This window comes from Ixodes scapularis, unplaced genomic scaffold, assembly GCF_016920785.2.
Source record: "Ixodes scapularis isolate PalLabHiFi unplaced genomic scaffold, ASM1692078v2 PGA_scaffold3__209_contigs__length_174095766, whole genome shotgun sequence".
Lineage (NCBI taxonomy): Eukaryota > Metazoa > Arthropoda > Arachnida > Ixodida > Ixodidae > Ixodes > Ixodes scapularis.
The window spans coordinates 35,624,964-35,639,378 of NW_024609868.1; the positions used below are offsets into that span (position 1 = coordinate 35,624,964).

The following is a 14,415-nucleotide window of genomic DNA, read 5'->3' on the forward strand; positions in this document are numbered from 1 at the left end:
TTTCTCTCCAGAGATGGACCAATCACTTCAAATTTCACCACTCCCACGTGGTACACTGTCGTCCAATGGTCGGCGAGCTGTCATCCTGTCGCTGTAACGGCCAAACCTAAATTCCTTGTAGGGTTGTTCTCTGCAATTTTTCCAGTCTGACTGGCGCCAACCGCTAAGTTATTGCATCGGGCAAAAAGCGACAATTTTACACTAAGCGTCGAAACTCTCTATATACAGGCACATTCGGCTAAAAGCCACAACCAGCTGCAAGAAGGGATCTGTCCGCTCCCCACTCCCGGCCGCTCTGCCCCCGCAAATGCTCCCTCCAAAACGCCGACCATTGGACGACAGTGTACCACGTGGGAGTGGTGAAATTTGAAGTGATTGGTCCATCTCTGGAGAGAAAGGAGGCATCTACGAGGCTAGAAAAGGGCTGCCGAGAGGGTTCTCGGGGAATTCGGCTCTTGAGACTGGGGACTAAAGTATGGGGTTTTAATTTTGGAAGTTTTGGTATTACCGTTGACTTGTCGTTTTGTTTTGAAAATAAACGTGGCCACACTGGCCACCGTAAACCTACCAACGTCGTAATGTGTCCAGCGGGATCGAACAACTTTTAGTTTTTTTTTTCCTTATTCGACTTCCCGGGGGACTACCATCGGGCGAACACCATCATCGGTCGTCACCATCCTGACCGGGCCCCTTCCCCCTCGGAAAGTTGACTGGCGCAGTCGACAGGATCCTGCTGACTTCCTGCGACGGGCGGAGAGCGAAAACGACGGTATCAACGGAGGCAGGCGGAGCGTACCTGGGCTCTATGCGACAAGTGTTTCGTCTGCTGGATTGCGGACAAGGGTCGCGTCTGCTGGACTGCGGACAAGGGTCCCGTCTGCTGGACTGCTGACAAGGGTCGCTCCTGCCGGAGTGAGGACCGCGGCAATATCTACGTGAGAAGCCCGGGGGAGGTACAGTTACCCAAAGAAGTCGTCTGCTGGACTGCGGACAAGGCTCGCTCCTGCCGGAGTGAGGACCGCGGCAATATCTACGTGAGAAGCCCGGGGGGGTACGTTACCCAAAGAAGTCGTCTGCTGGACTGCGGACAAGGCTCGCTCCTGCCGGAGTGAGGACCGTGGCAATATCTACGCGAGAAGCCCGGGGGGGTACAGTTACCCAAAAGGAGTGGTGGCAGCTGACAGGTGGTCCTGGGCGTCATCTACGTCGGAGAACAGGACGACCTGTGGCTTCACCTGCGGACCGGCGAAGCATCTTCAGCGAGCGGCGACAGAATATCGGGGCAAGCCTCAAGAGAAGAGACGAGATCGTCGCTGCAGTACTGAACTTCGTGGTGGTGCCGGAAAATTTTGCGTTTTTTTTTTTGTTTGTCTGTGAGGTTTTTTTTTTTTTTCTTTTCGGTGAACGAAGAATGAGCTGAGACTTCCAGACGACGGGCATGATCGCCAGGCCGAGTGGGGACACTGCGGCAAGTGGGTGGCGGTGACTGGAGGAGCAGCTAATTGGATTTTGCCAGGCAACAGTGGGTGAGTCCCATTCCCGTTTTCTCCGAGGCTCACCATGACCAGAGAGACTAGATCGAAGACCCCAGGGTCTTCCCTCAGTGGCGCCAACTCGGAACCAGACGCTGGCACCAGTGAGGGAGGGCAGCCAACATATTCGAATGGCCTTAGTGCTGAGATAACACTCATGAGACTAAAGATAGAACTCGAGAAAATAAAACTAGAGCAGCTCAAAAAAACGGGGCAGCCGCATGAAGAGAACACTCGGGGTACGGGGGGAGTCGAACGGTATGCAAAGGAGCTACGTGCGGTGCTGGCGCCAATGCCCGAGACGGACACATTGGTACCTGCATGGTTTAAAGGCGCTGAAACAATGTTGGTGAGTTGTGAGGTTCCACAGGACCTACACGGGGCACTCATTTTGCCCTTTCTAAACGAGAAAGCGAGCGCCGTTGTGGCAAACAGAGCAGAGGGACGGGTATTGCAGTACAAGGAGCTACGAGACATTATCCTCGACGAGCTCAGGATGACTCCGGATGAGTATAAGCGGAGGTTTCATGTCGCACGCAAGCAAAAAGAGGAGTCGTGGGCACAGTTCTCTACCGATCTGACTACCATGTTCGGCTACTACATGGAGAGCCGCGAAGTAGAGACACTAGATGATCTAAGGCAGCTGATCATTTCAGATCGGCTAAAACATGTCATGCCGGATGATGTCCGGGCCTACGTACTTCAGAATGAAACCAAAGAATGGCTAAGGCCAAAGGAAGTAGCGGAACTTGCCGAGAAATTCGAAGAGAGCCAGCGCGATCGAAACTGGGAGCCCCAGAGGGCGGCCGAGGGGACACAGGTGAACATGCGGGGTGGGCCTGCGGAAGTTGGGGGCGACCAGCGAAGGGTTGAGAAACCTCGACCGCAAGGGTGCTTTTCGTGTGGGAGGCTGGGGCACCTTAAGCAGAACTGCCCTGGATTAGTACATACAGCCGTGGACTCCGGGAACAAACCGGCCTCCGCGTGTCTGTGTGCGGGGGTAAGACCTTCGCCTCGGTCACGCGAGACATTTGAGACGACGGGGACGCGCAGGCATGGAGAAACAGTTTCGGGTATAGGCTAGGTATAGCAAACCTTTTCTTTTTTTTTTCTGTTCGCGTTTGCATTTCCTTGCCTGTAGCCAATGTTAATTTTTTTTCTGCGGTTTCCTTTAGGTAAATGCTGGTCATGGTGGAATCTGGAACGTACGGGTTTGGGTCTCACCGGACTGTGTTTGCTTGTGTTTTTTTTTGTGTGTTGTTGGTTTTCCCTGTCGCCCAACAGATTATTTTTTTTTGTCAGGGGGTATAGCTCCTTTGTTGTTGTTTTGTTTTTGTATGCTACGCGTCTGTCTCGAAAAGGGGGACAGATGTTGCGCGAACAGCAAGTGTACTTGCAACATTCTTGGTGGGGAGGTGTTAAGTAACGAAGGATTTTGTTAGAAATAAGTAAGATTTGTTTTAGAAAAGTCTATCTTTTTACAGTTGCGTCGGCATCGTTTTATTTTTTTTAGCTTTCTTTGTGAGTGTCGGCGTTTTGGAGGGAGCATTTGCGGGGGCAGAGCGGCCGGGAGTGGGGAGCGGCTTCCCCGCGGTCGTTAAGAAACGTCTCGGGTGTCGGTAGTCTGCTCGGACAGATCCCTTCTTGCAGCTGGTTGTGGCTTTTAGCCGAATGTGCCTGTATATAGAGGGTTTCACCGCTTAGTGTAAAATTGTCGCCTTTTGCCCGATGCAATAACTTAGCGGTTGGCGCCAGTCAGACTGGAAAAATTGCAGAGAACAACCCTACAAGGAATTTAGGTCTGGCGGTTACAGCGACAGGATGACAGCTCGCCGACCATTGGACGACAGTGTACCACGTGGGAGTGGTGAAATTTGAAGTGATTGGTCCATCTCTGGAGGGAAAGGAGGCATCTACGAGGCTAGAAAAGGGCTGCCGAGAGGGTTCTCGGGAATTCGGCTCTTGCGACTGGGGACTAAAGTATGGGGTTTTAATTTTGGAAGTTTTGGTATTACCGTTGACTTGTCGTTTTGTTTTGAAAATAAACGTGGCCACACTGGCCACCGTAAACCTACCAACGTCGTAATGTGTCCAGCGGGATCGAACAACTTTTAGTTTTTTTTTCTTATTCGACTTCCCGGGGGACTACCATCGGGCGAACACCATCATCGGTCGTCACCATCTTGACCGGGCCCCTTCCCCCGCGGAAAGTTGACTCACCCTTTCTACCTTCAAGACCGCGATGTTCAAGCATTGAAGCTTTTGACTTCCAGCGTTCTTTTTCCCTTATAAAGTTGATAACTGAGACGGCTAGAAGTCGAAACGCACGATGCCGATAATGGGACACCTTGACACATGTTGATTCTGATCGTAGGACGGTGCACTGATGTGCACGAAGCGGTCACGGCGTCTTCTGTTTCAAGCGGCAACGAAGTACATTTACATTGAATATCCACTAGGAGCGAGCAGGGGCTGTAGACGTCTGGTTAGGTAGTAAAAAAAAAAAAATGGGAAAAACGGCATGACAGCAGAAAAGAGGCTGCGAATAACTAAAAAAAAAAACTAAAAAAAACCTGCCACATTGTTGACGGCTGTCAAAGAGAGGACAGCGACCTTGGTGACGTCAGTCGGTCCTTGGCACTGTTCGAGTCGCGGTTGCAATTGGCCAGAGGTAGTGTACGCGAATATTTAATATTGCCTTCGATCAGTGAGTACTGTACCTATCTGACGTCAACGTTTTTAATGCCGATTGTCGAGATGACGTAATCGAAGACAGCATGCTTGAAGACGTCACCTAAATTATTGAACACTCCGGAAGGTTTTTCGAATGCGCGATAAAAATAGTCGTGTTCGTTTCGCCCCAAGTCTAGACGCAGCCGACACTGCGAACTGAATGGACCGATCAGACAGCGTCAAAAACGCACCATCGTGGTGTCTGCTATGTTTCTGTACGTGTTCTATCATCGCTGAACCAATCATAAATAATAAAAAAAGGCTTAGCGACACAAGCTTTTGACACTGCTTGATTGGCCCCATTACCCGGTAGCGTCGGCCGCGTTTCTCGTGAGAGTATGTAAAAGCAATACTCGAGACAGTTCATTCAACGCCGAGTGTCACGTGACCTTTTGAGAAGAACGGCGACGCTCGGCGCATAGTCATGTGATACCTTCACGGCGTAGGATTGGCTGGGATGGCATGTAGCGTCCGCGCCGGTCCATCGTTAGTTTCGCGACACCCGCCAAAACATTAAAACGCGCAACCAAAAAAGGGACGCGTCCTTTTTATGGTTTCCTGCTTTCAATTAATTCCCAGAAAAAAAAACAAATGAGAAGGGAGAGGTGGCACGGGGAGGATTGAGAGACCATGCGACGAACTGCGTGCACATTTATAGTCGACCCTCACTTACCCTATTCGCGCCGGGGAAAAAGGAAAAACGAAGGCAACAGTGAATGATATCGACGAGAGAAGCATATCGCCTCTCCCTTTCTCGACGAGCACGAGTCAGGGCCGGGGCCTTCCCCCCGCTCTAAAAATAAGGAGACGGCAGAGACACACATCTGCGGCTCTTCGGAGGGGGGACAAGACGGGGCTTTTCGATTCGCAGCAGGAGGTCTTGAACTCCATAAGGAGGCCGGAGCCTGGTTGCCCCACGCAATCGTTTCTCGTGGAGCCACTTAAATAAGCCACGCTTCGGCAGAGTAACGGCACTCCGGCCATCTTGGTGCTTCAGGTCACGGTTCCCGGTCGCCCAAAGCTTTGCCTGTAATCGCAGAAAACGCCTTTTTCGACCTCCAGAAATGTCGAACCGATTTGCCTGAACCTCCTGACAGCGTAGACCCAAAACTCAGAAAGTCTCATTTTCGAATCATAACTGTGGGCCGATTTTGCCCGCTCTGCAATGAGCACCAAAATGGCGTCCCCCACGAGATATTTGGAAAACGGAGTGCCGATACTCTGAGCGTAGGTTATTTTTATTGACTCGAGTTTCTCGTATGTTGAAACTAAACTCACCAGCTCAGCGTATACCCGTTGCTTGCATCCCCAAAAAAACAAAAACTACAACCCCCAACAACCTACCAGGACCGTCGCAGTCTCGTATGGCCAGATGATGATATACAACTTACGGGTGCGCCAGAGGCTCCTCCCACACTCTCGGTAACGCCAACCACTATTTTCTACGCGATGTGCAAAATGATTACAGATCGAAGAATAAGTTGGCAAACTTAAACCCCTCCCACGCCCACGCCCTTTGTCGCAGTGTCGAAAAACGCTATCGCTTCATAAATGAATTGGAACGCAAAAGTAAAGTGCTTTACTTTTATCGGCAACAGTAACGCGTTACTTTTATTTTGGTGTAACGTAGTCCTTTAACACGTTCCTTTTAATTGCGAGTAACGTATCTTGATACTTCTCTCCGCCAACGCCTACAACACTGATTTATAGCCCATACAAAAATGTCCTATGGTCGGCTATAGAAAATTCTTTGTATGGTCGGCTTTAGCTATTTGGCCCAATTAGCTAAAGAATTTTCTATGGCTGTCTTTAGCATTTCTTATGGTCGCCTTTATGGGGCTCTTTAGCTTTGTCTATGGCCCTATCGCTGTCCAGCCATAGCGCTCTTTAGCTTTTCTAATGGTTGGCTAAAGACTCCTCTATGGCTTATCCTATGGCTCTCTTTAGCCAGCAAACTCTAAAAAAATTTACTTCAAGTTCCCCAAACTTGTGAACGCTACATGGTAGATATACATACATCTCTGAACACACAGAGTACACACAACACAAGCAGAACACTACCCCACAGAACAGCAACAACGCAGCAGCACGAACGTATGCTGTATTCGCACTAGCTGTATATATAGCAGTCTAATTTTTGAATCCGACTTTCCCGGTGACCCATCATTTGTCTCAAAAACACGGAGAGGCGGAGCAAATATTACTCGTACTTAATACATTATTTGAATTGTCTCTTGGAATAGCCCCCATCTCTTAATTCGACACCCTGAAAAAAGCAAATGTAGATCATTAGGCTAATTAACTAAAATTTATTGATTATCTTTTTAATAAGTTTGATGAATCACGTTGACAATGCAGTGATGACATGCAGTACACTGGTGCTGAAGATTGCAATCAAGCCATTGCTTGGTTGCAGTGTTCGGCGCCATTGTAATTTATTTTCACTTTTGGGGGTAATAATTAATTTTAATTGTGGCACAAATATTTTAATGGCTTTTTCAAACAAACGATATTACTAATTTTCACGACTCGTTGCAACAGCAGAGAACATATCTTGGGTCATGGTTTGTCACCTCCATTACAAAAATTTAGTATTGATTTAATTTTCTAACGTGGAGTGTTTTTACTAAAAAGTAAGCGCCGGTAGTGATTTTCTATAGGCGTGGAAAGAAAATGTATTGGACCTTGGCCTTTAGACTCGGAGCCATAAATTTTTCTATAGACGAGAAAAGACAAATAATTGGTTTCCAGTATTTAAACTCGGGGCCAAAGGATTTTTTATAGGCGGGTAAAAAACATTTCTTGGTTCGCTGTCTTTAGAAATGGGGCCATATAATATTCTATAGGCGTCTAAAGCAATTTTATTGGTTCCCAGTCTTTAGACTCCGGGCCATAAAATTTTCTATAGAGGGTTAAATACAATTTATTGGTTCCCAGTCTTTAGACTTGTGTCCATAGAATTATCTATAAGCGGGTAAAGAAAATGTATTGGTTCCCAGTCTTTAGGCACAGGGCCATAGATTTTTCTATAGCTGGCTGTAGATGTCTTTATGGATTTCTATGGCCGACCATAGAGGGCCATAGGGGGTGATAAACAGCCATATGAATTTCCATAGACAGCCATAGACCATTTTTGTATGGGAGTACACCGCATTGCTTTTGCTCTTTCCTGGTTGATCCGAGGAGTAACTCGTTGTCGTGTCTGGTACATGGTAGCGTTTACTTGGCACGGTCTTATAACTTGTACCCGGCAATAGTATGTTACACTTAGACTATTGCTTTTTACGGACCATTCAGGTTTTGCTTCTGCTCCCGCGAGAAAAGTCGGGTTCGCCAACTCTTGGCCGCGACGAATGAAGCCGGCGCGTCCTCGGTTCTTGGTGACTGCGACCCGGTGGCCCGGATTCGTTTGAGCGCCGTCGCGGCCCTGGCTCCCCTGCATCCCGTGTTTGCCTTCTGCTATCGCCGCCGGAGATGAGAGGCGCCGACACCTCCCTTCGATGCGCACTCTCGCAGCTGGCCCTGAGCTGCGACCATCTCTGCGGGTGTAGGGTTTCTTTTGGTGTGACCTCCGTGCAATTAAGCACGCTTCATCTCACCTGGCAGCGGCCCCGTGCACGAAACCTCCCGGATAATAAACGCAGCTTGACATCTTTCTATTGGTGACGTGCGCTACCGAAAGCGTCACTGTGGTCGGCCTTTCACGATTGGCCATGCGCTCATTATGACGTCTATGTAGGAAGTATTCACTGGCGACCTTTGACGAGCCATGGAACGCGAGCTGACGGCAGGGCTTTTGCAACGTGCATTTCACACCATCAAAGTCGCCGGTCTTAGCGGACTAAAAGTGTGCGCTGCTTCTACGCGTGCGCTGTAAACAGTGCACCCCAATATGGCGCCCAGTGGAAAGCAATGTCACACTACACTGCAGTGTCATGGGTCGCTAAACTCGTCGAACACACAGCTTATTTGCATTATATGACGTAGCGGGGGGAGGGGCCGGACGAACGCCGCGAGCTTTTCTTTTCTCACGAACCCTTAGATCCGTTATTCTTCGTGACGACGTTTTTCATTGAAAGGGACAAAAATCCCTACTATAGAGAGTTTTAGTAGATCGTTCCCATGACTCCGATAACGATACCCGATATTCCGCCACCGCCTCTCTTGTGCATGCATAGTATCGTTATCGGGGCTATCGGAGGTATCGGAACGATCTACTAAAACTCTCTTATATTTCTAGGCGCCGAACAAAGCAGCACGAACGAACGACAGTCTTTGTCGTGACGTCATACTTGTGACGTCACGACAAAGATTGTCAGCTGCGACCAACATGTTTGATAGTGTCTAAAAAGCGCGTCTGAGGTTTAAGGTAAATTCATTCTAAAATGAACACCATTGAAGTTGACAGTCTGATACCGTTCTTATTTCCGCCGATAAAGCAAGAAGTTACTGAAAAACATCCCCGCCGTTCCCTTCCTTCCTCTGGATACGATCAAAATATACCGAGACGTGCTTGTATATTAAGTAGTCAACTATACTCTGTTTCACCTTATGTTGTACTGCAGGAAAGGCTATAAGCGCGAGCTCCTTGCTCTAGGGCACATCTCGGCGGCGCAAGCTCTCGTGCACCAAGGGCAGCTGCCAACGCTATGAGCTCGCGCTTCTAGCCTTCGCTACGGTTCAACATAAGGTGAAACGGAATATAGCATTGTCCGCCTTCGAGTGGATTTCGCCTCCGGTCAGTTGTCTTCCCATCGGCGGCATAAAATCATTTTATTGCTTTTGTCGAAGTAATGACTATTGGCCATGTAGGCGTTCACAACCGATAATTCTGACCCTGACGTCAAGTGTAGAAACTATAGGAAGTATTCACTGGCGGCCATAGCTGTGTGCGCGACTGCTGAGCGCGTGCTGATGGCGAGCTTCCACAGTTCTTTTGTAACGTGCATTCCGCACCCTCAAGATTGCCGGTCTCAGCAGCCTATTAGTGTATGCTCGTTCTGAGCATGCGCTCTAAACAGCACCCACAAATATGGCGCCCAGTGAATACTCCTTATAAAAGGGCGTCACCGAACGCGCCTGCACACCACGAGCGCTGGCACGAGCCTCTCGCTGGGAAGTTTGTTGTGGCCGCTCGTGAGCTCATGGAACGCGAACCGTTTTATTTCCAGAACCTTCAAAATCATTCTTTCGAAAATTACACGCTATGCTGTTCCTTGTCGTCGCTCAGTTGGAACGCCTCTAAGAAGCAGCAACGTCGAAACAGGAAGAGGGGGAAAGGAACAATTCAGTCCCCCCCCCCCCTCTCACCCTTTGGCGTCGGAAAGGGGGGGGGGGGGGGGGGGGAGGCCAGGATTTTAAAAGGGTAATGGGTGGAGGCGATCGCCCCAGCCCCACACCATTTTAGAAAGGTAAAACAATAAAAATTCGGAGGGAAGGGATCATTTCCCTTCTTTACTACCATGTATCATCCCCCCCCCCCCTCTCTCTATCTCTCTCAAACGTTTTCTACAGCACTTCCTAGCCGCTATTTTTTTTTTTTTATCTGTTGGTTGTACATTTTTTTTTATTTCCATTCTTCCGTCTTTTTCTGCCAGCCCTCGTCGCCCCATCCTTTCTTAAACAGTACCGGCGTCCCTACCGCACCGCCTCGGTGACCCATGTAGCGCCCTTGTTGACAGTGGCGGAAGGTGTGCTCTAAAGCCGCGTGCACCGCGCACGGCTCCACGATATCACAAAGTTTAATCTTCGACTCGATTCCGAAGCGAAGATTTTGGCCCCAAATAACCCTTCCCAAAGTTGGGAAACGTCACTTTTGTCGTCTCCGATGACTTCCACTTCCGATCTTGCGACGAGAAAGTTCGGGGTAATCACAGCCCGCTTAGGGACAATCTAGACAGCATTTAAATCTAACGCGGCGGAGAGATGTAGGGACACGCGGGCGCGACGTCATCAGTGCAGACGTTCAGTCGGATGGCCCCACGGTGTTGCTGGCGCGCAAGCTCCGAGCCAGTGACTAACGCTCCCGGTGTGCATCCAGAATTGGCCCTCTCTTCCCCCCTCCCCCCCCTTCTTCATTCACAACGCATGAAGTGATGATGATGATTAAGGGCTTTATGGCGCAAAAAGCAACTTATACCCGTGCCACACGGGCAACTGAAATGCCATTTACAACGAATGACATTCGCCCCAAATGTCATTCGATTGGTGCTACGGGGCCTGCACGAATGGCATTCGCGCCGTGTGGCACGGGTATTAGGCCACAGTTCGCCAAACAACGTTATATATAAAACTTTGAGTACGTCATCTGACAGATATGTATTTTATTAGATCTGGTGTAAAATGCCAGTGCTAGAAATAAAACCAAGTCCACCGTATGAGCCCGCGAGCAGAAGGCAACTGTCCAATAAACGTATTATGAAGGAGATGATGGTGACGTTAAGGATGGGAACCGTAAGAAAGCACACCGAAACATCTCGGTGCTAATGGACACGTTTTCGTAAAAGATGTCCCTCCTCAAAGCTCCGAAAATACTGCGATGTGGTGGAGCAGCCAACCCTGGCAAACGTGCAAACATTACATGAAGGCGTGTTACGTAGATATATGTAAGGAAAATACTTTATAATTACTCAAACAAATATGTAATCATCCCGTTAGAAAATTACTGATAAGTGTAAGAAATCACAAGTAGCCTGATTACTTGTAACGGATTGCGTACGAGTCTGGCTACCGGTGCGATAACGCGCCTGCGCTGTTTTTCCGTCTCTTATCCGCAGTTTTGTGCCTGTTGCATGAGTGGTTACTTTAGCGCACTACCTGCGCCACCCACGCGCTCAGTCTTTCTAGAAATGACTGATTTGGTGGTTTTCGATGACGCCCAGCAAGTTTCTTAATGGAACCATGTGTCTACTTTCACTAATTAAAAAAAAAAAGTTAATGGAAACGGTTCCTTAAAACTCACTATTATGCCCCCTGAGCGTATAACTCACCTGTACAAACCGCATTAGTGCAGCTTTCACGGCTTTGTTTAATTGCTTGTTATCAGTGCGGTTGTCGCCCAGTGCTGTTGCCGAGGTCACGCTCTTTCACGCTGGACATTAGTTAGCAAGAAAAGTTGACACTGTGAAAGTGTTGCGTTCACTCTCGATGCCCGCGTGGGTAACCGGCAGCAACGCATGCCTGTACAAAGCTCTTGACGGCACAAACACTCACTGCATGCGGCATACGAAGGCTGGCAGTTCGACGACGGAGCCATAGAGTGCCCGGTCGCAGATTTGGAGCGCGAGGATCTGGTAGCAGAGAGCATTTCTGGTATTCAGCGCACAGCTTCTGCAGCGGCGAGGACCCGAAACATGGTTTTCAAACCCGACGAGAAAAGAAGCGGTAGCGCGAAGAACGCGAGGAGCACGAGCGGACGTTCCATCGCTCGGTAGAAGCGTGTTTCGGCATCTCGCCGCAGCGGGGCGCCCGTTACATGCTTCTCCTCTCATCCGTTGTCTGCCGCATTACCTTTTCACTTTTGGCGGTCGCGTCTCGTGGCGGTCTGCCCGGCTTTGTCAGTAAAGAGAAGGCTATGGGCGTACATATTGGCAAATAATTGAGCGTAGAGGCTTTCGGGGGGAATCATGCCCGGACTCGCGATACCTCCGAAATCGGGAGTTCACACTCGTTCTCGTTCTCATTAAAATACTACAAATTATAAGAAACAATAAGAACTATGAAAACAATACAAATTTGCAGTCATCTCGTTTTATTATCTGGCGCTGTGTGCTATTTGTCTGAGAACTAACGACTTCCCTTTTTTTAATAAGGGAAAATCACTAATGAAGTAAACAGCTAGTGCAGACTATGCACCCTACGCGGACTCTTCCAACAAATAAACGTTGCCCCTGCGTACTATATACCCGCGGCTATAATCAATCCGGAAAATACAATTTAGATGTCCTCCTGTATAGTGCACGCTAGTCTAGCCGTTGAGCCACTGAAAGCCCGTGCCAAATCTGAGTTTGTCAAATCGAAGTAAAAGAGTAAACTAAAAGTCAGGGTCTGAGTCAATTTCAGAAACCAGGGGCAATGCCACTTGTACTGTACCAAAGGATTGACATTTCTCCATCGATGGCATGAAGCCACAGCCATGCATGAGCAGAGGGGCAAGACCAGGCTGGAAGCTAAAGCTGTCTCGGTATGCCGACGTCAAACTTTTCAACTCGAATTAGCGTTTCTTATGCAGTCGGCCCTTTTCGATTAAAGGGGAAGGGGGAAGGGGCTATTTGCGACCTATCGTTCGTTGTCTCTTCCTTGAATCGTCGCTTTCTGCCTCTGCGTTCACCCTTTGGTCGTTCAATTATACTTCTATAGCACGGGTGGCCAGGCTAACCCGGCCTAAGAGCCGCAAACGAAACCACGAAACTTCTAAGAGCCGCGGGGGGGGAAGGACAAACTTAAATTTTGTTTAGAGACAGACCGTACGTATGGGGCACAAGGCTGTACGACTGTACTTGCGGGGGCAAAGGCTCCCAAACCGCCTGCTTTATCCTGAAATCCTTTCTTTTTTTTCTGGGGAAACGCGGATACGTGCAGGGGGGGGGGGGGGGGGGGGTTCTTGTACGAGGGATCCACGAGCCGCACTTGGACCAGTAAAGAGCCGCATGCGGCTCGCGAGCCGCGGTTTGGCCGCCCCTGTTCTATAGTATAAGCATGTGCATGAACAACACGTGGGGGTCGCCAAGGGACTAGGGGGCGCCGCGGTGCAAAAGCCTTTTTTTACTCCTCACGACTTCGAATCCGTGGCCACGACGATGAACTTGTTTACTCCAGCAGTCTAAGAATCGCAATCCTTGTTTTCTCACCACGTCCCTCCTGTCGTTCTATTTATTCCCAGTTCTCTCTCTCTCTCTCTCGACATCTATCTACAATGCGCGGGTGTTTAAGTTTACGTTATTCTTTTTATATTCCTATATTTAGGACAGAGGGGAGGGCGGGCGACGGCGCTGGTGGTTGGTGGCAGAATGCAAGCATTCCCCACAGAAATGTTTTTTTTTTCCTCTATTTACACTTGACATATTTTCTTTGTTGTGTTTGTTTTTCTTGGCAGGCTGGCGCTCGTGTGGGCTGCCCTTGCATTCTCGGCGACAGCTTCTGGGTGACATGCAGCTTTACGCCCGGTCACGTGTTGTTCTGGCGCAAGTGGCGTAACGAAATTTTAAGAGCGCGATGGTTGGTGTGTTCTCTGACCGGAGTCGACCCGATGCTTCTCTAAATACGCGTTTGTACGTCTCGTATTAAACGAGATTCGGCCTTCAGCGGTGTTATATTCATAAAATTGAAGTGAAACGGCGGATTGGAATTTAAGGTAGCCAGCGGAACTATTTGTTGTTGGTTTTTAATGGCGTTGAAGCGAAAATAAAGTTAAGAGCATTCGGAAGTCTTTTTATATATTTATTTGATTTTGTCTTGCTATTGAATGCATAGTACCCGATATCATTTAATAATAATAATAATAATAATAATAATAATTTTTTTTCAGTAAATTTAATACAATGGTTCGTCAAGGCCGTAGGAATATTGTGCGACGGAGACCGGTGTCCGCTTCGTGCACTTTATCGTTTTTTTTTTTTTTTTTTCGTTCTTTGTGTTCCCATTATTTTTTAACACCGCATCTTGGTGCAAAAACAAAGAAAAACAGCTGAACAAAAAGGATTAATATGTTCAGAGTCGCTGAGCGATTCTGGCTTACTACGTACTGGCATTTTATAACGTAAGCGTAGGTTCGAATATACGCACTGCGCACTATACATATTTCGCAAGTGTTTATAAAAACAAATACATATATGTAAAATACAATAACATAATGCAGATTAATCAACTGTACTGATCGAATGGAAGGAAGGGTACGAAGCTGCCGAAAGACAAAATCTTTGGTGACCCTTAGCCGTGCCTGACTTGGTAGTTCCTTAATTAGAAACAGCGCAAAAGAGACAGGACACAAAGTAGAAGAACTTCTGCGCTGTTTCTCATGATATCGTTCAACCAACGAGCCCAGCAAGGTATCCTGTTGGTAGTCCCCCCCGACATCATTTGAGTCAAAAGCGCTCATACAAAAATAGAAAGAAGGAAGAAACGAAACTGCTTCTCAATAAAGCCCAGTCTA

The 14,415-nt window shown here is 48.4% G+C and overlaps 2 protein-coding genes across 3 annotated transcripts in view; both read left to right on the forward strand.

The window, feature by feature from the left end:
- Window positions 1-14,415, forward strand: part of LOC115315704 (SH2 domain-containing protein 4A) — a 131,365-nt gene that overhangs the window by 87,504 nt on the left and 29,446 nt on the right. The gene's annotated exons all lie outside the window — the stretch shown is intronic.
- Window positions 1,423-2,714, forward strand: LOC115308991. Its single transcript, XM_040216186.2, has one exon. It carries the CDS (start codon window positions 1,561-1,563, stop codon window positions 2,614-2,616), a length of 1,056 nt encoding a protein of 351 aa, XP_040072120.1. The 5' UTR covers window positions 1,423-1,560; the 3' UTR covers window positions 2,617-2,714.

What these genes read in the sequence shown, in the direction of transcription:
- LOC115308991 (XM_040216186.2), top strand. Translation starts at nt 1,561, where the DNA reads ATGACCAGAGAGACTAGATCGAAGACCCCAGGGTCTTCCCTCAGTGGC.